A 27,193-nucleotide genomic window follows, 5' to 3' on the forward strand; every position below is an offset into this window, starting at 1 on the left:
GTCTGCGAGGCTGTGAGTTTCCGGCTCCGCCCCTTCCACCGGGGTCAGTGTCAGTCAGGCTTAGAGGGTCAGAACAGACTGTGTGTGAATATACGGACGGATGCATCAGTGACTGGAGGGTGTGAGGAAGAGAGACCTCTCCTTCACATGGATATAAAATAAGTTTAATGGTGGCTGGTTTATTGTTTGTAAATTATATTTACACCAGTTCACTATATTTACACGAATAATTCGAGCGTATAATTTGTAAATGACAGTATTTAATCGGCCATGCTGCTATTATTGCTAAATGCTAACTTGTTATGGAATGCTGGACACTTTCCCAGTAGCTAATGGGAACCCACACACACACACACACACACACACACACACACACACACACACACACGCTCCATGTGGAGTCTCCAGCCTGTCGAATGTTTGAGCAACACACACTGGTTGCTTCAATAAGGCAACAAAATATTAAGTGACATGATTTTTTTTTTTTTTTTAAAAAAGCAGACTTTTAAAATGTGAAAGGTCCATCAATTTTGCTGAAGTTAAACCATTCCGTTTAGCTGACGGGTGAATAAAGCAATAACAGCCGGCTGTTTCGGCGGCGGGACCCGTCACTGGTGACGTGCAGCATCCACCTAAACAGCAGCGCACAACAGTCGTGCGGCGTGTGAACAACAGGCTTTTGGCCCGCGGGTGGTTTGGCAGGCGACGGCGCTCATCAACCTCAGCCTAAACTCCCTCACGGAGGCGAGAGCTCCACTCTGGTATTCGCTTGTGAAGGAGTGAAACGAGACCCGGAGTTCAGGGCTTTGGCCGCCAGCGGGGGCCGGGGTCGGGGCACGCCGCGGGACATGCAAAACAGCGCCGTGCGACAGCATTTGCTGTGCAAATCCATCACACCATTCAAATGATAAATAATAAGTTGAAGCACAAACAAATCAAATGATTTCCCAGGATTAAAAGAAGCATTAAAGGCAAAAGGAAACAGGTTCGTCAGCTCCAACAGGCTCAGTCTGCGCGCCTTGAGAAGTGGACTCAAAGGATCGCCCGTCTGCCTTGTGCCAAGGAGGAGCGGTGAAACCTGTCCCTTTCTGGATCTGTTCTGCCGCTTTAATCCCAGAGACGGTCACACCCATCACGCAGCTTTTGTGCAGCTGAAGCCTCTGCATGCATGACGGATCCCTGTTTATTAGCCTTCAGATGTCGCCTGAATTACATTTACATGCTTGGATCACTTGCTTATTAATGTATAGCTGCAGATTAGTGTGTCAGGCCTCGTTCTGTCTATCTATTATCCATCCTAAATGCCTTGCCTTTTAGAATGCAGCAAGACAGATACAAATGCTAATTATGTTATATTTTTAATGTAAATTTCAAGAAAAACTGGCCTGGCAGCAGCGCATTGTCCTCATGAACAATGCGGGTTTATTCTTACATGCACAGTATTGCTAGAATAATGCGACGAATGTGGAGCGCCGAGAACCTGTTGCCCAACTCTGCAGATTTCCAGAATTTCGTCAGGAGTCGGAACGCTGTTCCCACGAGCACGCTGCCTCCCTAAAACAGATTTGGTAAATGGTTCGTGTCATTATCGAACAACAAGCTTGAATGAATTCTGAAAGCAGAACTCAAAAATACCCAAAATAAGCTTTGGAACTTTATCCATGTCAGTCAAGTTCTGGCCTGTTTGGCCTCAAGTTCCTTAAACCCGGCAGTTTGAGCTCCACAAACCCAAACGCCACCATCCAATCTGCATCAGGGTCTCTGTAGTATTCCAGATATTTCCTGATGCAGGGCTGGATGCGGCTGTTTGTGACCATGGCAACATGTTTCCGGTGTTCTGAGGTCTTACTGAGCCTCGTGACCTTTGTGACCCGGGCCATTGAACATGACCCCCAGCTCATCACCCACGCTCACTTTTACCTGTTTGAGTATCCAAATCACCATTTTTGATCGTGATTCATACCAACATTTTATCAATGGAATAAAGGAAAATCAACATCCAAGTGTTGTTTTTTAATGATTTACAGCAGATTAACCAACAAAGTTTTCAGCTATTTGCTTGTTTTTAAGTGTTTCAAAACGGACATTTGGGAGGTATTAGAGACGAACCCCCACCAAACCGTTCAGACTCCTGAAACGATTGAGGCTTCCGCCCCCAACGCCTGCGCGGATTCCCCACCGATGTCTGGCTGCTCGAACCCTGACAAAGCACGATAGTTTGTGGGGGGAAAAAGAAAAATAAACAGCGAATTTGCGATGAGCGTGCGTCGACACAATTCAACCTCGCAATGTCACGTAAAGCCGAGACAGATGAATGGAGCGGGAAACGTCTGCGAAAGCCTCCACAAAGAAAAGGAAAGTTCCTGCTTTGGGGCAAAACCTCCACCTGCACCTGTACGCAGACAAACACAGCCGAGGAGGTTCCTGATGCCGGGAGAGATTACCAACATTGTGTTCGCTCTCTCCCTCTTTGTCTGGCTGACGCTCACACGTAATCTTTCCACAACGGCTGACCCACCTCTAACCCGGGCTCGCACCCGCTCATCACCCACATGACATCGCCCTGGCCTGCTAATGTTAGGAACACCTACTTCAGGGCGCTGGTGTGCTTTGACCATCTCTATGTTTGTGATAACGAACAAGATCAAACGCTGCTTCCGGGTGTAATTACCGCAGTTATTCTGGCTGCAGCTTCTGTCAACGCAGAGAAACATTCTGCGGCGCTGGTGCACCTGATTGCTCCCCCACAAGATGTGGCTTGTGTCGGCTTTTTGCTCTAAGTACAGATAATCCACGTGTGTCAGTGATTGAGGAGGTACAAATCCCACATTAACAGACACCCAGGTGGCACTGGAAAGGAGCTGCATACCAGTCTAGAGTTCCTTTGCTGCCTGTCTTGCAGGACCAACTACCACTAAAGGCTGAGTCAGAAGGGCAGCCTTCCTTGGAACAGCCCTCATACAGGTATGCGTGAGACCAGCGACGCCCAGTGAGCCTCTGCCTCTCTCCTGCACACAAACACACAAGTGGACTGCTCTGCACCACATCCTGTTTGAGTGGTCACGCCAACGTCTCTCAGACACGCAGAGTCGCTTCTCTCTCAAGAGACGCGCTGCAATTATCCAGCGAGCTGCTGTTTGTTGGAAGTTCGCTGGCTCCGCACGCGTAGAAGACAGAGAAATAACATTTATTTGCGAGTAGGGTCATATCTTTTGACTTGTAAATATTTTGGGGTTCATGACACCTCACAAGGATGAATCAGGCTGTCAGAGACTTGCAACGCCCCCAAAAAATGTTAAAAACCCCGAGATAGGAGGCAATCCTCAGGGTAGGGGTGGGGGAAGCATAAACTGGAGAGCAACATTCAAATTTGGATGCTAGTTCTAAAGTCATTTGGGTGATATACCTGCTTAAACATGTCAGCAGCCTGTTACACTGCCTCCAGCTTTATCGTTCATATTCTTGATCATGTCTAAATTATTTTTCTGTGTCACACCTGTGTCTGCTCTTTATAAAAGCCTGCATTCCACCGCACAGAGGTATCAGCCACTCTTTCACCAAAGCGCTTTTAAAAAATTATTCATCAGTCTTTAAAATTAAAACGATTCCCATATTTATTCAGCAAAATCAACAGATTGAGCGTCGGCCAACGACAAAAGCGCTCTTTGGATCGCCGATGCCTCCCTCCGCGAGCTTCACCTGCCCGCCTTTAGAAAGACATGTCAGCAGATTGGCAGCTGAGAAAACACAGCAGCGTGCTCCAGGATATCGGTGGAAGATGGATGAATGAATTCTTGTATCTTCCGTCCGAGGAATCGGCGGATTTGAGCGGCGGTGAAAGCTTGTCAGCAGCGCCAGACAAAAGCCTCGTCATGCATCGGTGAACGGCTGCAATGTCGTTTATGATCGAATAATGATAGATCGGGAAAAAAGGTAATCTGGACAAGCTCACCGTGCACACAGCATGCATTTAGATTAGCTCTAGTTTAGCCAACATTAGCTAAACAGCTGCAATAGTTGAAGGTTAGAAATGTTGCACCTCACATTTGGAAAGATTCCCAACCCAAACTGGTGGAATCGAAGACGGTGTCTGAATTAAGGGGTCGAGTGTGTGTGATTGTGTGTTTCTCCTCAAGAACAGAGGGAGAAAATTCACCATCATATCACACAGAGGACAAATATAATTCCTGATGTCAGGAATGGCATCAATATTCTTTGAACAGTCCCTAAAACTCCCAAAATGAACCTGAAGCATGGACAAGAAGACATCATGCAACATTGATGCTAATATAGAAAGTCAGTAACAGGGCTTTTGTTCTGATTGCACACATTCACACGCCCCCCCCCAACACGCCGACAGAACTGAATCTGTGTTAATGAAGTAGAACAAAATAAGGAGGATGCTGCTTGAACGGCCATAACCGCGCTACATGCAACCCTATTGTGCAACTGTGGCTCCTTTCAGGTGCAGGCATGGGTAAAAATGCTCATGTGTGGCTGCCTGGGCCCTGAGCAGGCTGAGACATCTATGAGGTGTTGACACGCGGATCCTAACAGGGCCCAACTGACAGAGATATGCTGACATTCGCAGCCAAGCTTGACTTTAATTGTGAGCGGTGTTGGGAAAGAAAAAAAGATCTTCCCTATCAAGACGGCTTACTCACTCCGTGCGTGAGTCAGAGTCATTCGAAAGAAAACCTGATCTGCAACTGATTGCGGGCATGGATGCCAATCTCCTCACAATTAAACGCGCCGCCTTCCAAAGAAACTGCTGGTGCAACTGACACGAACTGGAAACTAGTTTACAAACCGGCCGTGTTGACGTTTCTTGGCAACAAACTGCTAATTTATAAATATGACAGCGGGAGGCACTGCGCTGCGGTGGTTCGCACAGTTGCCCTGCAGCAGAAAGGTTCTGGGTTTGACTCCTGTTCAGGGTTTTCTTTCATTTGCATGTTCCCCCAGTGTCTCTGTGGGTTTTCTCCAGACCTTCAAGTCCATAAACACAAACTCTACTTTAGCACGTCTCCGTCCTGTGTGGTTTCCCCCAGTCGAGGAGCTCTCGCATCCTCCTGGAGACCTCTGACCTCAACAGCTCCAGGATCCGCCGCAAAGGCGGATCCTGGGGGTGGTGATGTTCAGTTTGCCACTTGTTTTTAGTTGTACCGTCTTTTCAACAGCCTCGCGTGAAGATTTGAATGATGTGTAATTTGAACACACGTGCATCCGCTTGTGTCACCTCGAAACGGTTTAACCACCTTCTGAGTCGTCATGGTTGTCTCGGTGGGATCCCTCCCTCCCTAAAACAACTAAAAACAACCTTTTAAGGCAGATTTTCAACCCTTTCTCTGCCTTTTAATCCCCTTTTTTAAAAAGAATCTTAAAGGTGAGCTAACAGCAGAGCAGATGCCAGCCAGGGACGGCTCTTCCATACAGGCTGTTTCTTTTAATAAAAGCAGGATTCCCAATAATCTTATAATAATGACTGTTTACAAAGGTTGCAAATATGCAAAGTGTGTAAGTATTATGTCCTGTAACGGTGAGCAGGAATTAAACCAACCACAGTGGGGTTTTTTAAGCCCGCTGATTATCTATGAGGGTTTATTGCTACACTAACAGTCCCACCTGGTTGACACAAAGTTGTTCACACCTGTAAGTCAAATAACGGATATAGAGTTTATACAAAGGTCATATGATTGATTCCCACCAATGAAGACATGAACCGTTGAGCTGTTATAATAAGGAAATAAGGTGTAAGAGGCAGCAGAAGAAAACGAGGCTTCCAACATCAGCATCGCTCTACCAGTTTATCAGATGAGAGTTCTGCTGAATTAAACACCATGTTTGTTGTTAATGTTGAGGTTTGAGCGCTGCTCCGGCTGCCAAATGTGACATATTAGAGAGCACTGAGATTAAAGTGATCCTGGAAGTTTAAAAAATAAGCACCACATTATAGAATTCACACACACACACACACACACACACTCTCTGATTTAACGGCAGGCTCCCCGACCACTGCAGTGCTTCAGTTATGTAAACTGCTCTGGGTTTGGAGCAAGTCAACCGTCGAGACTTTGCATCTTCCCCGAGTGCCTGCAGCTGCAAATGCAAACAAGAGACCTGCATTTTCTCCTGGACCCCGACTGAGTCAGCGTTCTGGGTCCCTGTCACACACCCCTCTCACACACACGCTTCTGTCTCCGTGAGGACTTGCGCAGACAGCATGCGACCCCCAGCCCCTTCCCCAACCATTGCCCTTAACCCAAACCCAATTGTAACGTTTAAATCAAGTCCTAATACTCAGAGACATCTGAAGTTGAGGACCAGCAAAACCCAGAAGGTTCACGGAGCAGGTGAAAATGCAAATGTTGGTCTCACTATGTAGCGCGTATGAGAACACACACACACACACACACACACACACACACACACACACAATAATAAATACAAATTTCAAATATGAACAATATGAACAAGCCTCATATCACATCCCCACTATTTAAAATATTAAACTTATATTATCATTGATTAATTCGACCGGTATTTTGAACAAATCTTTGACGAAACAAACCCGCAACATATTTATATCGGAGAGTCCCATTGGCTGATGTCAATCCTTGGGTGTTAAACAACACCTGGACACATGCAGCCACCTGATGGCTAAAGCCAAGTGTTCACATTCAAATGGCTGATTTGTTTGTCTTTGTTTGCAGAGAGCCGTTTCTCCCGGGAGCGTACGCGCCACACAAAGTGAAGAGCTCTTCATTTGCCTCGGCTGAAGCGGCCGGCTCGCTCGAGGCCCCTCGTGGCGGCACAAACGCGGGTCCTCGGCTGCTGAGGCTAAGCTGAGTACGCTTCAGAAACGAAAAGCGGACGTGGAGAATCGGCGCCGGTGTCATGGCCTTACTGTTCTCCTCGAAGTCGGCTCGTTTTCTACAAATTACCCGGGCGCATGCGTCAGTCCTGGCGTCCGCCTCCATCAAAAATGTCTGAATATGCAATTAGTGTGTCTCGCAGTCAGGTCTTTGGGCCTAGAAGGTCCTGGCGGAGGTCAGAGGAGACAGCTGTAGCATTAATTAACCGAATACACAGTCAAATATATTTGAAACCGAGATGGTTTTACGTCCATAACAGTTACGGCCAATGCGAAACCGTGCAATCAAGCGCTTCAGAGTGACACCGGAGTGAGCTAGTTTCGACGTCCTTTTTTCCCCCTGTTGTTTTCTTTGAGCCCAAACATGTCACATGTCAGCCCAGAGCACGCTAGAGGGACGAGACGCCGTCACACGCCATCCACGGTCAATGTTAGCAGAGTCACCTCAGAGGAGCACGGCTAATATTTTCAATCCGCCACACAAACATGGAGATAAAAGGCTGGGGAACAAATATTAACAGTAGATGCTGTCTGAGTGCCAGTTATGATGCGTGTGGAAACGATGGCGGCTACGAGGCGAGCTGCAGCAACAACGGCTACCTGCAAATGTACTCACCACTAATTGTCCTCTGTCAGAGAGCGTACGGAGCTGGCATGGAGCGAGGGTGAGGCCTAATGCAAATAACACATCACATCTGTCAGGCAATGAAGCAAAGAAAGCACATTATCAAACATGATTGCGAGAGCAGCAACATAACGCCGGAGTCACACCGAGGCGCCGCAACGAGCGTCTACTGTTACAGGCAACAAGTTTGAATCCGTTTCCAGTGATCGCATGTGCAAAAAATGCTACATTTGATCCCTTTGGGCAGACAGAAGCTAAGAATCCTCTTATTTAAGCGCTCTGGTGTTCATTTGTAATGGTTTTGGATTGTGAATTTTATTTTAGCCTTCAGAATTGCGTTGTTGAATCTTTCAGCCTGTGAGAAATGTAAGAGATTTCACATTTAAACAGTGCAGCAGTGTTCTGATTGCAAAATGCTTTAAAAGTAAAAGCATGATTTAAAGAATAATAACAAACAGCTGGAAAAAATATTTTCTGGAGCCATAGAATAGAGCCAATAAATGTGGAAACACAAGGTGAATTAAATGAAAATAAATGTAGCGACACAGGAAGAAATTTTAAAAAAAGAACAACCAAACAAAAAGAGACGTGATGAGTTTGACTTTTATTTAATGAAATTAGTCAAATTCATCCGTGAGACTGAGGTTTGCAGCTTTGTGGCCCTTCGCGTGAACCCGTCAGGTGAGGCCGTGCTGCAGGTCCACCCAGGAGAGACGTGGCTCTTCCTTCACCGCCGGACTAAACTTTTCATCGGCTGGTTTACGGCAAACAAGTCCCCGCTGTGACACACGCCTGCAGCTTTAACCCTGCCTGGTGTTGAGTGCCCCCCCCCCTCCCACCACCCTCTGTTTGTTTAAGCGCTTATGAGGGTGAACCTGAGACCTGCGTACACCACCAGAGCTCCTCACACTGAGGTCTCTGCCTGGTCACACAAGAATAGGTGCGGATTTCAAAATAAAACCCCGGCGCTTGTAGCTTGACTCAGTGGACTTCCACCTTTAAAACTTCCACAGTCGAAATCGGAGAGATTTCCATGTTGGTTATTCCCGTCTCTGGGGCCGAGGGGCCGTAGTTTGCATGCTGGAATCACTGGACGGCGTTTGTATGAAAAGCATTTACATCTCTTAACAGCTGGCTTGGACAACCACTGGCACAAAACAAACAAGGAAGCAGCGTAGAAAAACAACAGGGCGGGTAAGTTGCCACTAAAGAGGCCTTTTAGTGTGAAACGTCAAAACAAGCTGGATCATTTTGGACTTATCAAAATAAATTGAGGTTAGATTCAAGGGAATATTTGAATATAAGAAGAAACCGCATCTGTTTAAACAGTTCTGCCCAGAGAAACTACAAAAGCAAACTCTGCTCTCCTCCCCATAAACTGCCCAAACCTAACATTTGCCCCTTCAATTATCACTTTCTGGGTGCGTTTTAACCCGGCGTGAACTTAAATTGAAATCTCCGGTGGGATTGACATTGATCTTTCCGCCACAGCGCATGCAGACTTTATCCAACAATAGTTGCCAATAAAGCTCAGGTATGTGGAGAACATGTGATGCTGGAGGGGGCGTGGCCCTTCAGGTGCCCTGTGGAGGTAAGTGGCTCTTCAAGTAACATTGAGTGACTCATTCTCACACACACCTCAAACAACATGGTGCTCTGCGTATCGCAGCTCTTCAATCGGACCTGAAAGAAGGAGGGAATAAGAGGAATAAGCGCAGAATTTTGTAAAGTTTTGGCCCCCGGTGCTGGAAGAACAGCTGGATCCGGACCCGGAGACAGTGAGTGTGATCTTTCCTGCAGGACTCTGCTCCTGGTTTGTGGCGCATTAGCTGTGGAAGTGCTGAGGCATAGTTCTCTTTCCTTTCACGGGACATTTTTCAACCGTCCATGACGATGCCGGTGGTCAAAGTGGAGAAGGAGTCTTCGGCAGAGAACCCCCCGCCTGCCTCCAACCTCCCACAGCAGACAGAGGAGCAGTCCCGGGGCAGGAGGAGGAAGAGACCTCTCCAGCAGGGGAAACCCCCGTACAGCTACATCGCGCTCATTTCCATGGCGATCGCCAACTCCCCCGACCGCAAGCTCACTCTGGGGGGGATCTACAAATTCATCACGGAGCGCTTCCCTTTCTACAGAGACAATTCAAAGAAATGGCAGAACTCCATCCGCCACAACTTGACTCTCAACGATTGTTTCATCAAGATCCCTCGAGAACCAGGCCGGCCGGGGAAGGGCAACTACTGGGCTCTGGACCCCAACGCGGAGGACATGTTCGAGAGCGGCAGCTTCCTGAGGCGCCGGAAGCGCTTCAAGCGCTGCGACTTCAGCACCTACACCTCTTACATGCACGAGCCCCCGGTTTTCTCCCCCGTCCAGATCGCTAGATCGGCCGCGTACGCCAACTCTGTCTACCCCAACATGGCGGTCGGGCCGGCCTACGGGCAGCAGCTGCCCTCGGCGTATTACCCGTCTTCCTCGCCTTCGGGGTTCAGTCCCGGACAGGCTCGAATGTTCAGCATCAACAACATCATCGGGAATCCCGCCGCAGCCGGGATGATGGGAGGTCAGGGGCCAGAGGCGGCGCAGCAGAGCAGCAGGAGCTTCAGTCCAGAGGGCCACCCCAACGAATCCAACCCCTGCAACCTGGGGGGCCCCGCGTTCCAGGGCCAAACGTGCGGCGCTGGATCGTCCCGCTCGGCCGCGCACCCCAGTTTCACCTACTCTGGACAAAATGTCCACCAGCACCACCACACGCACCAGAGCTCCTACGGACAGGGCCACACCCAGGGGTACGCCGTGGCGGGACGCCTTCATTCGTCGTCCCACGGACCCACGGACTCCGTAGACCACTACGGCAGAGTCTCCCCAGTGCAGCTAGGCTCCTTCTCCCAGTACACCGCTGGCGGGGGTCCCATCGCCAGCACAGGGGGTTACCTGAGACACCCCACCTACCCAGGAAATATGGACAGATTTGTGCCTGCGATATGAGTATTTTACTGATGTACATGCACGATTTATTTTTTTAAAAAACACCTTGTTTTGATTTTTTTTTTTGTGAAAGACAAAAATCAAAGGAGACTCAACACGACTGTGATTTGACAACACGACCCGGTACCGTAGCGACGTGGTTACAGGTTCGCAGTGTATTTCTGAGCAACCTCCTCACATCGCGTGGGAATTCTCCCTCGGCCTCGTCTGGCTGTGAGCTTTGTTATGAACGTGCAAGTTTAACTTGCACATGATATTATCGCTGAATACACGTGAATAAATTATTGTACTTTGTGGTCTTCGGCATTGTTATGTTAAAAAAAATGGCTTGTATGAAGAACTTTTGTTTGACATTTTTGGAAATAAACAGAATTGTGTAGCACTTTTGCTGGTTAAGAAAACACCAAGATGGCATTTCAATGCTGTTATTAGCTAGTTTATTAATATAATTTATCAGGATATAACCATATATACTGGTTCAAAACATGGAAAGTCCCTCTTTTTTGTTTGGTACCCTCTTTGCTTCAGCCTGGCTGGTTTGAAGTGTTGTTTGGAGCCACGCTGATACCAGCCACCGTGACCGGGCCTTGATTATCGTGCACAGACATCAACAGAGCACTTGAGCAGACACAGTTAATCTAGCACACACTTCTACTAATCGGGAAAATGAATTGAGCCGTAACTCGATATTTCAGCCCACAGTCGACTCGTCAGAGTCCTTTATCTCAGCACCAGAAACCCCCTTCGGACGACAGGACGGGACTTGTGTTAGGACGCATCTCGATGGAGAGAAGCTTTGTTGACAGATGAGGCCTGATGTGTGTTGTTTTAAACAAAGAGTCCCAGTTAATCTGGAGTACATCTGAAATCTGAAAATCTGTATGGATTAAATGACGACCTAGTTAGCGAGTGGAAATTGAACAATTTTAAAATGATTCATGTGAGACCACCAACGCAGATCAAAGTGACAGCAGCAAATACGGGTCGCAACCTTTGAACTGTGAATATCAGAGTGCATTTTACCATTGAGACGACAGAAAAGCCGTTAAAGAAACTTTTTTTTTTAATTAATTCCAAACTGACGTACAAACACTTAAAGTCAGGAGAAACAAACATTAAGATAAATACAGACATCACAGGGAACGACGGCCTGTGCGGTTATCCGAGGTATTCGACGAGCTGTTGGAGGGTTTCGCTGTTCTTCACCACGTCTGGCAGAGACAGCAGAGCCTGCGCAGGAAAACGCCGGTGAGCCCAGACACGTCACAGGCCGTAAGAAAGAAAAGAGCGAGAGAGCATGGCTCACCTCTCTGACTTTGTTGAGAATGCTGTTCAGGAGCTGCAGCTCGTTCTCACTCTTCTGCTGGTTGGTCTGGTGGATGATTTGCTGTCAGAGGAAACAAAACCTTCACCCAGATGCACTAAACACAAAGCTATCACCGAGGGGACGCCTCACGGTCACAATACTCTACACACACTCTGTACTTACGTGTCTTTTCGCTCGTTCCAGCAGTTTAACTCTGGCCTGCTCGGCCTCCTGCAGATTGGACTTCAGTCTTTCCACCTTCGGAAGGATGAATTTGTTTTTTATTCATTTGGATAAATTAAAGAAAATGAACTTTCCTCAGCGGCAGCCTTTTAAACAGCCATACCTCCTTCAGTAATTGGAGCTTCTCCTCCATGAAATGTGCTGGGAGAACCAACTGACCTCCCGCTTTTTTCAACTCCCCCCGCAGGAACTGACACTCCACCTGTGCCTGCTGGAGCAAACGACGGAGCTCTACCACGTCCTTCCGTACTTCCTGTAAATAATCATACTTGCAGCCACCGGTATTTCTAATTATCTTTAAAAATATATAAACTTTGTGCCTCACGTTACTCTCAGCCTTGTGTTTACTTAGAATTTCCTGGGTTTCCTGGATGTCAGACATTAGCCTTCCAATAGTTTTCTCATCCTGTCCAAAAAGAAACATTTTCAGGAGTGGTTTCCTCAGATTTCTCAGCATAATTAGCAATTTTTCAAACACATTTTAATTCCTATGAAACAGTTCTAAGGTGAAGAGGAACATTTCTGACTTGAGTTTTCTGCTGTAGAGCCTGGTTGCCCCTCTCAACCAGGCTGTTGAGGCGGTTCAGTTGATGTCTCAGCTCCACAACCTCCGCCTGCTGCCTGCTGTTTGCAGCCTCGTGCTCCACCTGCAGGCCACGACTGGAACAACACATGATTAAAGGATTCATTTTAGCAGAGTTTTGTTTGCCGAGTTGTGAAGAGTTGAAACATTAAAATGTGCCAATTACAAAAATAAGCTTAGATTAAAAAAGAATAGACCGGTGTAGTGAATTAATGAATTAAAAGCCTGAATTACATTTCCATCACTTACATGGTGCTCCGGAGTTCTTCCAGCTCAGCATCTTTACGCTGCCGTACCAGCTTCAGCGTGCTGATGAGCTCCGTGACGGTGCCGTCCAGCCCGGTGAACAGCTCAGTTAAGTTGCTCTGCTCGTCTTCCTCAGGTTCAAACTCTCTCGGAGAGTTTACGTGTTTCTTCGGAGTGACGGCTGTGATGCGGGTGAAGGCGCTCATTTCGCTAAATAAAGCTCCAAGCGGAGGCTCGGGAAGGTCCGAAGAACCTTAAGAGAAACAGCTTGGTATTTAGAGTTCACTCAGACTGACCTGGTACCAATAAACAGCCTGACATGTCCAGTAGCTCCACCACCATATTGGAAACGAACTGTTGTACCTGTGGCTTCCGCTGGAGACGTGTTTCTGTCTTCCTCCTCCACAGTTAATGCAACCATGACTCTGTCCACAAAAGAGCTGGAGGGGTGACGTCGCCCTGAGCTGTGGGGTCCTTCGGTATCTTTGCCCCTCAGCGATTCCGCTCCCTGACGAGGTAAATAAGGCAAAGGGGAACGTGCTGTACACAGTGCATTCTGCTTGACTGAAAGTCTCGTAGGTATTGAGGCGTTACCTGCTCATTCAGGGCAGCATGGAGCTCATCGGTCAGTCCTCTCAGCGTGTGATGCAGTAAAGTGATTTCAGTACCGGCCTGTTCCAGCTTCTCAACTAGCTTCAGCTCTGCAGCGGCGGCCCTGGACTTGGTGGTGTCTAACTCAGCCTGCAATCTTGTATTGTGGAGCCTGCACACGCGCATGCACACACATTTAATGAGGAAGAAAAACGACGCTTTCTGTTACAGATTAGTTTTCATTTGCACTTACTTAAGTTGAGTCAGCTCTCCTTTTAGGTCCTCACACTCAAAGTTCCTCTCCCGAAGCCCCTGCAGGTTGGCCCTCAGCACACGCTCACTTTCAGACATCTGCTCCCTCGCCAACTCATTCTCCATCTGTAGGAACTGCCTCACACACACACACACACACACACACACACGGTTAAATGCAACACCTAAAATGATGACTCATCTTGAACTAAACACTGATTTCAGTTTCAGACACCAACCTCGTTCATCTCCCGGACGCCACTGAGTTGTGTGCAAACATCGCGGAGCTGCTGGATCTCTGTGTTCTGAGACTGCCAGAGGGTCTGCAGCTGACCGAGCTGCTCCTCTCTCTGAGCCAGAGCGCCACTTAACTCACACACACGCCGCTCTGACTGAACCAGTGATGTCTCCAACCTGGAATCAGCCAACACACATTAGTTAGCATTAGCACAAACGCATGGCAGCATTAAATGCTTCTCAAAGTACACCAGCATGTGATATAAAGATATCAAATGCAAGCTTGTTTTTTACATTCTAAAAAAAATAAAACCGACTGCCAACAAGTCTTCTCACTAATTCTTACTGGTTTGCTCTTTCTTTGGCCTCCTGTATGTCCTTCCATGACTGCTGCAACCTGAACACAGAAACGTTTAATAATCTGTGTGTTTAAAAAGTAGCGACTTGTGTTGTTACAGGAAATGCGTGAACTCTAAGGGTTGGTTACTTTGTCGTCTCTGCGGCGAGCGCCTGCTCCAGGAAGGCGTAGGACGCCAGAGTGGACGAAACGGTGGCCGACAGCTCTGTGGCCTTCCTCTCCAGCTGACCCCGCTCCTCCTCCCTTTCATTTAGCTTCTGGCGCAGAACTCCCATCTCTACAAAGAAAATTTTTCATAGAAAATTTACATTAAATTCATACATCTTAGAAAATGGAAGAAAGTCTTTTTTTATGTTTCAAGTTTAGTTCTTTTTTTTTTTACCTGTTGTCAAAATTGTCACCTGCAGATTCAAATCACCGATCTGTTCTCTGGCACTTTGAAGACTCAAATTAGTCTGGTTGAGTTCGTCTTCCATCTGTCAAGCAGAACTGAAGTTAATTTCACTAATTATCCAGGCACCATCAGGTCACAGTTCCAGGATGCAGTGGGACCTGCTCTCTGTCTTCCACAGCTTGATCTCTTGCCAACGTGCACTCGTCCCGCTCTTTCAGAGCGGCGGCCGCCTTCTCGTTCAGCTGCTGGAGCATGGGGACCGCCTTCTGCAGAAGGCCCCTGACTCTGCAGAGCTGCCAAAGGATAAGAAACCATCCTGCTCACAATCGCCACAGTTGAATTTACACAAATGAACAAGAGCCGAACCTACTTCTTCCGTCAAACCGGCCTGTTCCTTCATGGTTTCAGACAAAACGTCCGAAGCAGAATTCAGTGTGTCGTTGTAGTCTTGGTTTAATGCAACCTGGAGGAAAGGAGACCACTTTAAATTTCTCTTTCAAACCTAGCTTAAACCCTTGATCGAACTGTGACCTGCTAAACTTAACTCATCCTCCAGATATTCATGTTATAGCTTTGCTGCTCAGGAGATTTTTAACGTAAATGGACCACAATATTTTAATCTTCTTCTCATTGATTCACTTTTTACACAATTCCAAATATCCAACCCACATTATTAATGTTGTTCGGGTATTTGGTCGGATATTTGGGTCAAAGATGGAAAATGATTACAGGAGCACTGTTTGCTGGATAAACAGAGCTCCTCTGTGTCTCCCTGATCTGTTACCAGCTCTGGGTGAGTCTGATCTAGGGCAGCAGACAGTTCTTGCTGAGAGCCCAAATTCCTCTCCAGCTCAGAGATTTCTTTGGCACAGTGTGTCCTCAGTTGCTCCATCACACCAAAAGCCTAAAAACAGAAGCCACAACTTCAGAAATCAATGCTAATACTAGAAAACATGCTGCAAATTAACAATGAACCAAAAAGGAACAGACCCTGTTAACATTTTCCATCAGACCAAACATATGCTAAATAAAATTAGCAACATAAGGAGGGCAATGTTTCCCTAATAACAGAGATAAACAACTAAGCAGGTTTGCCTCAGCACGTACCGCCTCCTTGGCTCTGAAAGCTTCCTCCATCTGCATCCTCATGTCATCCCTTTGCTGAAGAACTCCTTTGGCCTTCTCCATCATTGCCATGTGCACCTGTTTCGTTCGCTCAAACACGGACCTCATCTGACCGTACTAAACAACAAAGGAAAAAAAACCCACACCATTCCACGATTAGACCATAATCTCACAAAGGCACGGCGCCATCACAGGATTTAGACGCGTTCACACACGTGTGTAACCAGGTTTTGATGATCTTCTCTGGAAACATCTTCGATTTGCTTCATGCTCGTGAGCGCAGCTTCTGTGTCACAGGTCAGAGAGGTCTGTTGGGACGGAGACACACACATTCATTGTGATTATGGGCAAAGATTTTACCACTGAAGAGAAATTCATCTAAACAATTGTAAATAATGTTCGCACCATTGTGACTTTCATGTCCTCCATACAGACGGTGAGGTTCTGTAAGGACCTCCCATCCAACTCCAGCTCACCAATCCGTCTCAGAGCCTCCAAGTACAGGTCTCTGTGCATTGTTGTCTACATAAAAATAAATAAGCCATTAACAGAGACACATTGACCTTGCAACATCAACGGATGACCACAGACAAAAGCAGGAATCTACACCGTGTGTTCACCTGACTGAGTTCAGTGTGGTCCGTCTGCACTAGTTTCTCTCTGAGGTCCGAAGGTGCAGGGCCGGCAGGGCACACAGACGCTCTGGCTGTTGCCAGCTGCTGAACAAGTGCCTCCACCATGATCATGCTGGACCTCAACCTCTGCTCCAGCTCTTCTCTGGGAAGACTCTCCAGACTTCCGGGTGGTACACTGACAGCACAGAAACAAAAGTTTTAAGAAGATACAGGTGAGTTATCTCACAATGATGGGTCAAATACTGATGAGGCAGGTAATCCAGAGATGACACCTACTTCCACAGGAGTGGGTCAGTCAGAGTGCAGGTATCCACCACAGAGAAATCCCTCTTTCTCTCAAACTGGCCAGATGTGTTGACGCTGTGTTCTCTATATTTCACAGGACTGGTGCCCACGCAGATGCTGTGGGATCCAACTGGAGTTGCTTGAGTTTTCGGGACTACGGAGACAGTCGGAGGAAGAAGTGGTGCAGTGGCAGAACCAGGACCAAGGTTGATCTTTCCCGACGCTAAAAGCAGGAATTCTGCCATCTGTCGAAGCTGCTGTTGAAGAGGGCCGTCTGGAATCAAAGGAGCGTCCACAACTGGATTCTGCACCTGTGGCTTCTGGGCCACTTTCTGCACCGGTTCAGTGACCAGGCTTGGCTGGCACTGGCCAGCTACCGCTGTAGAGTTGAGCAGGGGATGTGGCATCGGGCTCATCAGCTGCTCGGCCCATAATCCTGCAGGGTTGACGTTAACATTTGCCAGTAGGCTCTTGTCAGCCTCGAGGGCAGAGTCATCAGTCAAAAACTGGTCCACGGATGGAGCGTTTTTAGCCTCTAATAAAAACACAGAGGCTCTCCTCACAACAGGACTGAGCTGTCCCAGCTGCAGAGCTGAAGCCACCGAGGGGCACTCTGAGAGCACCTTTAAAACATCAGAGATGATTTCTGCCTCAGGTTTTTCTGCAGAGCTACAGAGACCTGCAGCATTTGCCGATGCTCCAATAGCGCTGTCTTTTGCTTCGCTGGTTTGTTGGGGTCCGATGTCCACGTGCTCCTCAGATATATACTTCCGATTTTCTTCTACAGGCATGGAACTACCCTCCGACGCCGCATCCTGACTGCAGCCAGATGACTCTGCTTCAGGATGTGATGGATACAACACAGTGTCCTTTTCTAGCATTGGAGAGTTACAGGCTTTATGAACCGAATGTTTACAGGATTTATGAGGCTGCGAAGGTTTAGAGAGTTCGGAAGGTTCTGGATCGAACACGTCAGTGTTTTTGTTGCTCAATCTGTCGGAGTTTTCTCCATTTTGATCCTTTTTGTTGGCAGGATTTAAAATGTTGTAATCCAGACCCGGGACGATGAGAACCTGGTCCTCCAGCCGAGCAGAACCTTTCTGAGTAAACAGAATATCATCCGACTCTTCGGTCTCATTTCCAGAGCTCTTTAAAGGCACCGATTTAACACAAGCTGGATTTTTAGTCAGGTCACCTGATAAATCAGGGCTGTTACGGTACGCCTCTTCGGGAGCATCAGGGACATCAGGAAGAGTTTGATGAGTAAGAACGCAGCTGTCAATCAAGGGAGATGGATCCGCTTCGATATTACAGTATGGATGATCTAAATGTTCACTAAGGTTGTGAACATCTTGTACCGTGGTGGATATGCTTGGATCAGCTCCATAAATGCATGACTCACTGCAGGCTGAAGTTTGTCCAGCTGGTAGAGGAACAGTCTCGGACTCAAGTGTAGCGACATCGGAAATCTGAATCTCACCTCCGGTGCAGTTAAAGGATTTGTAGGTGATGTCGTTCACCCTTCTGGAACGTTCTTCGAAAACACTTTCGTTTGCAGAGGAACTGGATGGAACAGCATCATGGGTTGTACCACAGTAGGGATGATCTACAGGTTCCACTTCATATTGTTGGTTGAGAACAGACAAATTTGCTGTATTTAAGCTGCTGCGTTCTAAATGTGGAGAAAACAGCAGGTGTGGCTTGGGAACTATCTCATCCGGGATCGTAGTCATGTCCGAAATTTGTACTCCACCACCATCGCAGACGAGAGATTTCCAAGTTACATCGGCAAAATCTTCTGTGGCACTTTCGTCTTTCAATTTTCCCAAATCTTTTGGAGAGCTAGAGATTTCACTTGCTTTGTCAGCAACGAGCAGAGCATCTTTCATCTCCGGGTTGTGATAAGGGTGATCTACATGGTCAGCACAGCATGACTGATCTATCATACAGCCAGAGTTGTCCACATCTTCCGCCTCGCAAGTGTTGTTCATTCCTTGATCCAGGGGCAACATTAAACTCGCTTCTGCCAATAATGAAAAGTCTCTAATCTCAACCTCCCCGCCAGCACTGATGAAGGATTTATATGTGACATCTCCACATTCAAAGGTTATCTCAGCATTTTTCAAATCAGTATTGGCAGCACTTGTTGGTATTTCTTTGTTGGTTAAAAAAGACTCTGGGTCAGACAAAGGCATGTTTCCCTGGTGATTAGAATAAATGATAAAAGGTGTCACACAGGCTGTTACGAACAGGCACACTGCCAGATATGATCACCTCACTAACCTTCATCAGATTGACATCTGCACCGAGCACAGGTTTGGGTTTGGACCACTGAGTTGGCATCGCTTCATTTTCCAGACTCCTGAAGGGGGTCCGGACTCCATCTCTGCCTAAAGGCTGCATCAACACAAGTAACCAATGCTTAGATCACTTACTGCTCACTTCTCTACGTACACAAGATACAAGTCTTACAAAGGCGTCCCCACTGGAACTTGACATCCTGGAGGACATTTCCACGGAGTAACGTGCAACTGTAAATACAGATAGTTTGTTACTTTTAGAGTTATTACACTGAGATTATGTAAACACAAGATATGCGCTTCGGCTAACTACGCTGTTCGGATAGCGGGTTCTGACAGGAAAACTTAATTTGTACATTTATCAGCGCTAATTCCGGAGCACATTCATGTCGATAGTTTCAATTAATCTAATAATGCAGCCCAACAAAATGAAAAAGCAAACAAAATTATATACGTCATAAATATCGTAATGCACATTCGGAGCTATATTGACTCAAATTATAACCAGCGTTAAATTAATGACGTGAACCTATTTTACAAGGTGGTCTACTGAGGAAGAATAGAGGGGACACTTACCCCACAATAGTTTCTAGTCAGTTATAACAAGTTATTTCCAAAAATGAGAAGATAATCACTTTTAACTTTGAGCTTCCATCAACCGCGTTTCATTCAAAACACAAATGTCACTCCTCTGATTGGTGGCTTTTCTTCTTCTGTGGTTCAGGGATTACGCGGGCGTTAAATGCCTTAATTCACAGACTGTCGCCCTCTTAAGGGAAGACGTTGGTACTGCACAGTTGGGTTTGAGGCAACGATAGTTTATTTTGGTGCGTGAAACTGTATGAAAACTACATTTATTTTTACATTTCGATTTATTTTTTATCTATTTTTGATGCATTCGAATGAACTTTAATCTTGCACTCAAAAAAAGACAACTGATCCAAAACAAAAGTCCAGTATCTACTCATCCATAATTAGTTTGGTTTGGTCAAAATGAAGAGCACTTGATGGTGGAAATGATGTATTTTAATGTAAGAGTATATGAATACAACCAAGTATTTCAACATTTTTGTAGACCAGTAAAGCTATAATTTGCTTCAGAGAAACACCACCAGGGAAGAAAAACTCTTGATCAAACGTATATCAATAAATGTGCAAATTACTGAAACTAAATTAAAATGCTACTATAACTACATACAGTTGATATTAAATCTTTAAGCTGAACAACATTTAAAATATATTCCAATTTATATCATCGATCTTTAAAAATGCTAGAAGGTCAAACACAAAAATCGCATTTGACAGATGAGAACACATAAATTCTCAGGACTCTGACAGATCCAGACCCATCTGCAGGGAGGCTCCTGAGACATCGTGTTGAGGAAGAGGTCGCACCTGTAGCACTTCAGCAAACCCGTCTCCAAACCAGCAGGTGACGTGAGCTGTGTCCAAGGTAAAGAAAAAGAGTCTGTCTCTGCAGCGATTCCTCCTATAGACGGACCTTGGATCAGCTGACAGCACCCCGCTGATGGCAGCAGCCGCCTCCTCTGTGCTGTGCAGAAACTTGAACTTGGGTTTGTTGGTCTCTCCAGACCCTGTGTGACATGTCGCATTGTTAGACGGAAAGGGGATGACGTTTATGATTCTTTATTGCATAGTTGACATTGTATTTGTGGTTATGGATAAATTCCTATTAAATTTTTAGTGGCTTCCTATAGAAGAGGACCGAGATAGTGTGGTTAATGTCATAATTCTGAGTCAGAAAAGTCTGTGTACCGGTAAATAGAAAAACATATTTCAGTCACAAGTGACATTATTAAATGGAAGTAGAGAAGTAAAATACTTGAAATCACAGCACATTTTGAGATTAATTTAGCAGAATAAAAATACGCCAGTAAAGTACAAGTAAAAATGTTTGACATTTTAATAATCAAGCCCTCTCGAGGACAAAAATAATACACGTGTTTGTGATTCAGTGTAAATTTTAACTGACCTGCAAAGTCTGAGGGGAGGAACTCCGCCAACTCTCGCTCTGCGTTTGGTGTGAATCGCACTTCCAGACTACCAACAGGGGGCGCTCTGATCCAGCCAGCGATGGTGCTGTAGGCCTCTTCTCCAAAGGTTAGATCGCCCGCAGTTGACTCCAGCCGTTCAGTTTTGGGAGGGACAGGAGCTTTATCTTCGCTCGCATGACCCACCTGACAACAGTCACTCTGGTTCAAATAGATTTTGACATCCTCCAGCACGTTTGTTAAGCTTTTGCTGGGGGAAAACCGAGGAGCCACTTGAGATGAAAGTGGACCAACGGCACGGACGCCTTCTGAAAACAGATCCTCCATGTGTTCATCACCAAATTCTTTGCTTTTAGAATCACATAGAGGCTCTGTATCTGATTTATGATCTACTGACGCAGAACATGACGGTAAATCATGCAACTGTGGGTCCAGGTCCTTCCTGGTGTGGGGGGAGTCGTACTCTGGGATGTAGGGCTTGACATCTAATACTGGAGTGCCATCGATCATGTCAATGTCAGACAGATATAAAGTATCACCTGTAAAATAACATTTTAGATGAGCTTGTTTCAGCCAAGCAGAAGTTACTCCGATGTTTTTGCCTTGTTGATGTCACTTACCGACAACTTTATCAAGTTTAGCTAAAGTTAGGCCCAAGGCATTCGGTCGATGAGGGCTGCGTGTTGAGTATACTCCAACCTTCTTACCATCGAGTCTTGGAGGTTTTACTTTAGCTTTGTAACTGAGGTGTCCGTTTTTGTGGAAGACAAAGACAATCCTGCAGACCAGAAAACAGAAAATGATCAGTGGGAATAGAAAATGTGAACACGGAGGAAGTTTTAAAAACTCTTAAAGTGAAGCGAAATCCAACACTTAAATGCAGTCTGATTGGAATTTGGCATCTCGTTAGAATTTGGCCCTTGTCCCAGTTTACATGCGACGGAGAATGTGAAGACAGGAAGATGTCTTCCTCCTCAACACTAGGGGGCGATATGCATCCTTTCTGCTGCTTAATTCAGTCCTCTTTACAGTTGACATATTGCACCACATAATAACCAACTGGAGTTAGGCTGCAAACCGGCATTACTAACAACAGGAAGATGGGTAATCATACAGATTTACTCATCTCGTACGTAATGTATGCTTCACTAATAAGATGCACAGCTTTCTTGAATGCTTGTGTTCCAGGGTCATATGCCAGCGCGGGGTTTGTGAAGCACGTACACGTGCGTTTCCTATTTTAACTCCAATTAAGACGTATTCATGCCGGAACGAATCGATTTCCAGTCACGTTATCTTTGTGTCTTAGTCGGCTGAGGAGAACACCATCCCATTCATATGCACTTCAGTTGTCCAGTGACGGTTGGATTGAGGCAGTCATGTAAGCAACACGCGATCATCCCGAATGTGTTGACGAAAATGCAATTTAGCACATACCAATTCATCCTTGGATACTTTCATGCACTAAATGAAGCAACTGTATGTGTACTACCAGATGTGGGAGTAGTGCTCCAGGCCGAACAGAGAATGCTCAGGGTTATTGAAGACACTCTGCTGGATGCGCAGTTCGGCCCTGGAGGGCCCACAGATGGTCGGCTGTCTCGGGGTCGCGTTTTTGACAGAGAAACAGGAACTGATGTAACCGATGGGGACTGTCTGGACGTTTCCTGTAATGTTACAACAATGCAGATGATTTCATCAATACTTTTCAAAAAGGCTACTACTGGAAAAAGACATGTATATGCTACACAGCTAAAAAAATAAACATGTTCTAAAATTACTGACCATTGTTTGAAAATGAGATATGCTAGTTGGAGTTATACTGACTTAAGAAAACAAAATAATTATGTTAAATTCTGTTTTTAACAAGGATATCTATCTGCTAAATGACAAGAGAAAGGGTGTTTTGTATTCTGTGATGTATATTGAATGTTTTGGATATGCCTAAATTGTGGGACGTGTTGCGGATTAAAGATTACCCCTCTCTAATGCAGCCTGTGATAGATCTGGTGCAGGTGAGGGTGTTGTTTGCTCTCCCCAGGACTGTCTGAGTCCACTCGTTGACACACTGGACTGAATGGCCATCATGTGTTTGCGGTTAGCTCTGATTGCGCTGTCCAACATCTGCCTGTTCAAAACACACCGCATATATAAACAATACTTACTAACTATATAAATGAGTACAATTTTTTGCCAACGATTATGGCTGATCAAAATAACACTTAGGATTTATTTAGAAGAACAGAGTGCCAAAGTTTTGGGGCACAATTAATTTTAAGTAAATCATTGCACGCAACGTAAACACACCTGAGATTCTTGATTTCCTTTCTCATCACAGAAACTTGCTGGTTCACTTTGTCGATGTTTTCGCGGCAGCAATCACCCGCGGGACCCATTTTTGCGATTAAAGAAACAGATTTAAAATGAAACTGACAGCTGTTCAATAAGTTAAGTGTTAGGAAGCAGGAATACACCGCACTGACACGAACACAGCCCCTCACGTGTGTTCGGAAGTACGCGTTGAACTTCCGGTGAGGCTGTCTCACGTGACATTACGAAAAAATAAAATGCATTTCTTGGAAATATTCCAATATTATTTCGTTTAGCCTCTTGCACCGTTTCTAGTACTTACGAATCCCATTTATACCTAAATCGCAGAAATTAATTTACCAACATTATATTATTTATATAAATGTAATACTACACGTGTCCAGCAGATGTCAGTCATTGTTAAATGTATTTTTTGACAGAAATTTATTTGCAGTGTTTCGGTTTAGGCTTAGATAAACCAATATTCTTCAAGATACAAATACTGTACATTTAACCTGCATGTACGGAATTTTATCACAAAACAGTTTATGGAGCATTTAAACTGCTAATCCAATAATACTATAATTAATACAAGGTTTAAATACCCCTTTAATGTACTTCATGACATTAAAAAAGATGTATTCAAATATCTTGAAGGAGCAGCTACAAATAACAGAACTTCAAGATCATTTTCATTTTGCAAAAATTTCAAATTCACACTGACTATATAGTGTATATGCACGCCATACCAAATGAAACAGAATGCCGGACTAACAAGCTATTAAACTATATAGTTTAGCTTCATGTACATATTCAATGTCAAAATGCTCTTATTCCCTAGAAATTATACATCTAAGAAGATATTGAGCTAGTCACCCTTTTTTATACATTGAGAAATATAATTTTGTTTTTGATGCTCTATTATTAATTGCACTATTTCTCAACTGTATTTGAGAGACTGGTAGAGATAACAATGAAAACTCAACACATAATTCCATACTGTATATTATAAAGTTACAATAATGCAATCAAATAAATCCAGGATTAAAATATAGGAGAAACAGAGATTATTAGCATGTATATACTTTAAACAAATAAATCTATTTTTTTATGCTAATAAAGACAGAATGGAACATACAGACCTTTATAGACTTTCTTTTTAAGCACACACCAAAATAAAATAATTCATAAATAATGAATCTATACATTTGTAAAGTGAGTCTCCACATGTTTGGTCTTTTCAACATGCTAACCACAGTTGTACTTATTCAAACTGCGAATGCTGGTTCCTCTAAATAAAATTACACTTGTACACAGTGAATCAGAGCAAGTTTTCCGACACATATTCTTGTGGAGGAGGTGGCGAGGAGAAGCTGGGAGCTGAGGGCATTTTGCTTTGTTCATTCATGTCAGCTGATGCTGTTTCTTTCACATCTAAAAATAAAAAATAAAAAGGAGCAATACGGATAAGGTGAAAGATCTTTTACTATTTTAACATTTGCACCAGACAATCTTCTGGAAGTCTATATTTCCACCTGGTTACCTTCCTCTGCTCTTTTGGTTTGGGAGACTGAGAGATCTTCCTCCTCATCTGGGCCCACATCCTCAATGGTGACCTGGCCCTCCTTGTCCTGTTCCTGCATCTCATTGGGAGCTGCGGGAGGACCGACATCTGCAGCTGGAGGTGCAGCTGGGGCAGGGGCTTGGATGAGGACCGGATCATCTGGAGCTGAAGCTGGAGTCTCTACCTGGACGGGGAACTGACCTTCGCCTGGAACTTTGGTGGGAGCTGCGGCAAGAACTGAGGGCGCCTGAGTCAGGTTGGTAGAAGGGGTGAAGCTCTGGACTGATCCAAACACTGGCAGGGGAGCAGCGGTGACAGATGCCGCCTGGGACTCCACGGCAGTCAGGGTGAAGAAGGTCTGATCTGGGTTGATCTGAACAGGTTCAGACGCCACCACTGCAGGCCCTGCTGCCACCGCCGCCTCTTCCTGAGCGGCAGATATCTCCTGCTCAGGCTCGGCCTTCCTGGGCCTCCCCCTCTTCTTCGCGCCGCCGTTGTTCCCCGTGCGCCTCTTTGTCGGGCTCTCCTCTCTGGAAGTGCAGAACAAGCTCAGCAAGAGTGGCTGTTGATATTAGCGCTTGTGAGCAAAGCATAATAGTACAAAGTCCTTGACCGGGAACCAGTCAACTTAAACACCAGAGCAACCTTTGGCTTCCTTTTGCTCCGCGAGTTTAAAGCAGAGCAACGATAAGCGGCTGATAAGGTTGACACAATATGCAGGACAGCAGATGAGAGACATTTCTACAGACAAGACACCGAATTTGGTAAACCTGTGAGAGCAAATCCAGATGGGCGCCACTGTAAATGTAGGTCACTGCACTAACTTTGTCCATAAATTTACCCATAAACCCACTGGTTAGTCTCCTTCTCTTCTGCTTCGGCCTTCCTCTTCCTGAGAAGGTCCCTGTCCCTCAGACGTCGCCGGATCCCACCTGCGAAACAGAAACGTGAGGCAAATGGCGCAATCAAACCACTTCAGGGACCTTTTCTTCAGCTTTAAAATATCTGAACTGCCAGTGCTTGCAAACGAATTACCCAGCTCCTTGACGTTTGGAGCGAAAGGAACTTAACAGAAAAAACTAAAAGAAAAGGCAATTAACAAGAAAAGAACATGAAATTTAACCTTGTTCCTCATTCTGGTCTTTATATGGCGACTCCTTTCTCTTCTGCTGAAAGGGATCCTCCATGCTGCGTCCCGGCTATGAATGACTTGAACTCATTTATGGCGCGACTACAGACTAACGTCTGACTGTTCTCTATTCCCACCCCCAAATGAATTATCTGGTTAACCATTACCATAGAGTTGGGAGAGTTCTTGCAGTCTGGGTCTTATCATATTTGTAAAGCTGGAGGGGTTGGCACAGACGGAGACAGAAAAGCAGCCCGCTGACGCTGCTGTGGGTGAAAATATCTACACTGTCTGTGCCAGAAAAGGGGGCAATAAAGTGAAGATGTGGGCCGGTAATTAAAGAAAAGGAAAAAAACATGTAGAAAATGGCATCAAAGAGTGCAGAATGGCGTCAAAGTAACTGCACAGAAATGGTGATTACATTGACTCTGACAAAGCTGGAGAGTTGATAAGTGTGGAACCAGTAAAGCTTCATAAAGTTCTAACAGGGTTCTTGAACAGCATTTATTTCTAATAAAGTGTTCTTTCTGAGAGATTAGATAAAACATTAAATCCAGGAGCCTTATCTCACAGGTGGGGAAACGCTCAGTTGGGGTGTGTTCTCAATCTGCTCACAACACATTGAGCCCCGTTTTGTGTGTGTGTGTGTGTGTGTGTGTGTGAGAGAGAGAGAGAGAGAGAGAGAAAGAAAGTGAAGGAGCTATTTGGCGAAGAAAGAACCTGTCAAACAGAGAAAATAACACTTAACTGCCAGTTGCCTGCAGCACTGTGGGGGTTTGAGGGGTGTGTGGAGGTTCTGCCGTTTGAATTCCGCAACACACACTTTGAGGATTATATCAGAACTGAAGTTCAGTCAGAATTATTCGGGTTTACTCATGTTGTGTGCCTGTTTTTCATTTTTATTTTCCCCATTGCAATAATGGCGTTGACGTGAGCCGACCCTCCAGATGTCATGTTTGAATAGAAACTGGAACTATGGTAGACAAACACACCCACGTCAGCTCCGACATGGAGTCAGTTGTGGAGTCAGTGAAAGTCAGCCAGCAGCAGATGATTGTTCTCTCTATCACACACACACACACACACACACACACACACACACACACACACCACACACCACACACACACACACACCACAC

The 27,193-nt window shown here is 45.6% G+C and overlaps 3 protein-coding genes across 6 annotated transcripts; 1 reads left to right on the forward strand and 2 right to left on the reverse strand.

Moving 5' to 3' along the window:
- The first annotated feature begins 8,934 nt into the window (after window positions 1-8,934).
- Window positions 8,935-10,866, forward strand: foxe1 (forkhead box E1). The gene is made up of 2 exons (XM_057036510.1): window positions 8,935-9,090; window positions 9,169-10,866. The coding sequence occupies exon 2, from the start codon at window positions 9,387-9,389 to the stop codon at window positions 10,482-10,484; it is 1,098 nt and encodes a 365-aa protein (XP_056892490.1). The 5' UTR covers window positions 8,935-9,090; window positions 9,169-9,386; the 3' UTR covers window positions 10,485-10,866.
- Window positions 10,867-11,525: 659 nt separating this feature from the next.
- spag5 (sperm associated antigen 5) lies at window positions 11,526-19,740 on the reverse strand. The gene is made up of 25 exons (XM_057036509.1): window positions 19,616-19,740; window positions 19,212-19,270; window positions 19,023-19,136; window positions 16,731-18,940; window positions 16,440-16,629; window positions 16,225-16,341; window positions 16,035-16,127; window positions 15,802-15,936; window positions 15,479-15,598; window positions 15,065-15,157; window positions 14,853-14,987; window positions 14,683-14,776; window positions 14,430-14,577; window positions 14,289-14,339; window positions 13,945-14,119; window positions 13,707-13,840; window positions 13,457-13,625; window positions 13,226-13,370; window positions 12,866-13,115; window positions 12,561-12,693; window positions 12,359-12,439; window positions 12,137-12,286; window positions 11,974-12,048; window positions 11,791-11,871; window positions 11,526-11,714 (listed from the first exon to the last, which is right to left on the reverse strand). The coding sequence occupies exons 2-25, from the start codon at window positions 19,248-19,250 to the stop codon at window positions 11,643-11,645; spliced, it is 5,004 nt and encodes a 1,667-aa protein (XP_056892489.1). The 5' UTR covers window positions 19,251-19,270; window positions 19,616-19,740; the 3' UTR covers window positions 11,526-11,642.
- A 307-nt stretch (window positions 19,741-20,047) lies between these two features.
- trmo (tRNA methyltransferase O) lies at window positions 20,048-26,306 on the reverse strand. 4 transcript variants are annotated; one of them, XM_057035239.1, is made up of 9 exons: window positions 26,049-26,306; window positions 25,779-25,857; window positions 24,905-25,455; window positions 23,359-24,795; window positions 23,031-23,179; window positions 22,544-22,718; window positions 21,672-21,829; window positions 21,033-21,590; window positions 20,048-20,634 (listed from the first exon to the last, which is right to left on the reverse strand). In XM_057035239.1, exons 4-9 carry the CDS (start codon window positions 23,445-23,447, stop codon window positions 20,363-20,365), a joined length of 1,401 nt encoding a protein of 466 aa, XP_056891219.1. In that variant the 5' UTR covers window positions 23,448-24,795; window positions 24,905-25,455; window positions 25,779-25,857; window positions 26,049-26,306; the 3' UTR covers window positions 20,048-20,362. The 4 variants fall into 4 exon arrangements, with proteins under 4 accessions (XP_056891219.1, XP_056891218.1, XP_056891220.1 ...); XM_057035238.1 differs by having other exon boundaries at window positions 25,767-25,857; XM_057035240.1 differs by having other exon boundaries at window positions 24,897-25,455; window positions 25,767-25,857.
- Between the last annotated feature and the right edge of the window lie 887 nt (window positions 26,307-27,193).

The sequence above is a fragment of the Takifugu flavidus genome, chromosome 6, assembly GCF_003711565.1.
Source record: "Takifugu flavidus isolate HTHZ2018 chromosome 6, ASM371156v2, whole genome shotgun sequence".
Taxonomy (NCBI): domain Eukaryota; kingdom Metazoa; phylum Chordata; class Actinopteri; order Tetraodontiformes; family Tetraodontidae; genus Takifugu; species Takifugu flavidus.

Coding starts and splice junctions, on each gene's coding strand:
- foxe1 (XM_057036510.1), top strand. CDS start 9,387: ATGACGATGCCGGTGGTCAAAGTGGAGAAGGAGTCTTCGGCAGAGAAC.
- spag5 (XM_057036509.1), bottom strand. CDS start 19,250: ATGTCCTCCAGGATGTCAAGTTCCAGTGGGGACGCCTTT. Junction 15,599..15,801: donor CTTTCAGAGCCAAGGAGGCG/GTACGTGCTGAG, acceptor TTCTGTTTTTAG/GCTTTTGGTGTGATGGAGCA. Junction 14,777..14,852: donor CTGTGGAAGACAGAGAGCAG/GTCCCACTGCAT, acceptor TCTGCTTGACAG/ATGGAAGACGAACTCAACCA.
- trmo (XM_057035239.1), bottom strand. CDS start 23,447: ATGGGTCCCGCGGGTGATTGCTGCCGCGAAAACATCGACAAAGTGAAC. Junction 21,830..22,543: donor GAGCACTACTCCCACATCTG/GTAGTACACATA, acceptor TCTGGTCTGCAG/GATTGTCTTTGTCTTCCACA. Junction 20,635..21,032: donor CCTCCCCTCAGACTTTGCAG/GTCAGTTAAAAT, acceptor CATGTCACACAG/GGTCTGGAGAGACCAACAAA.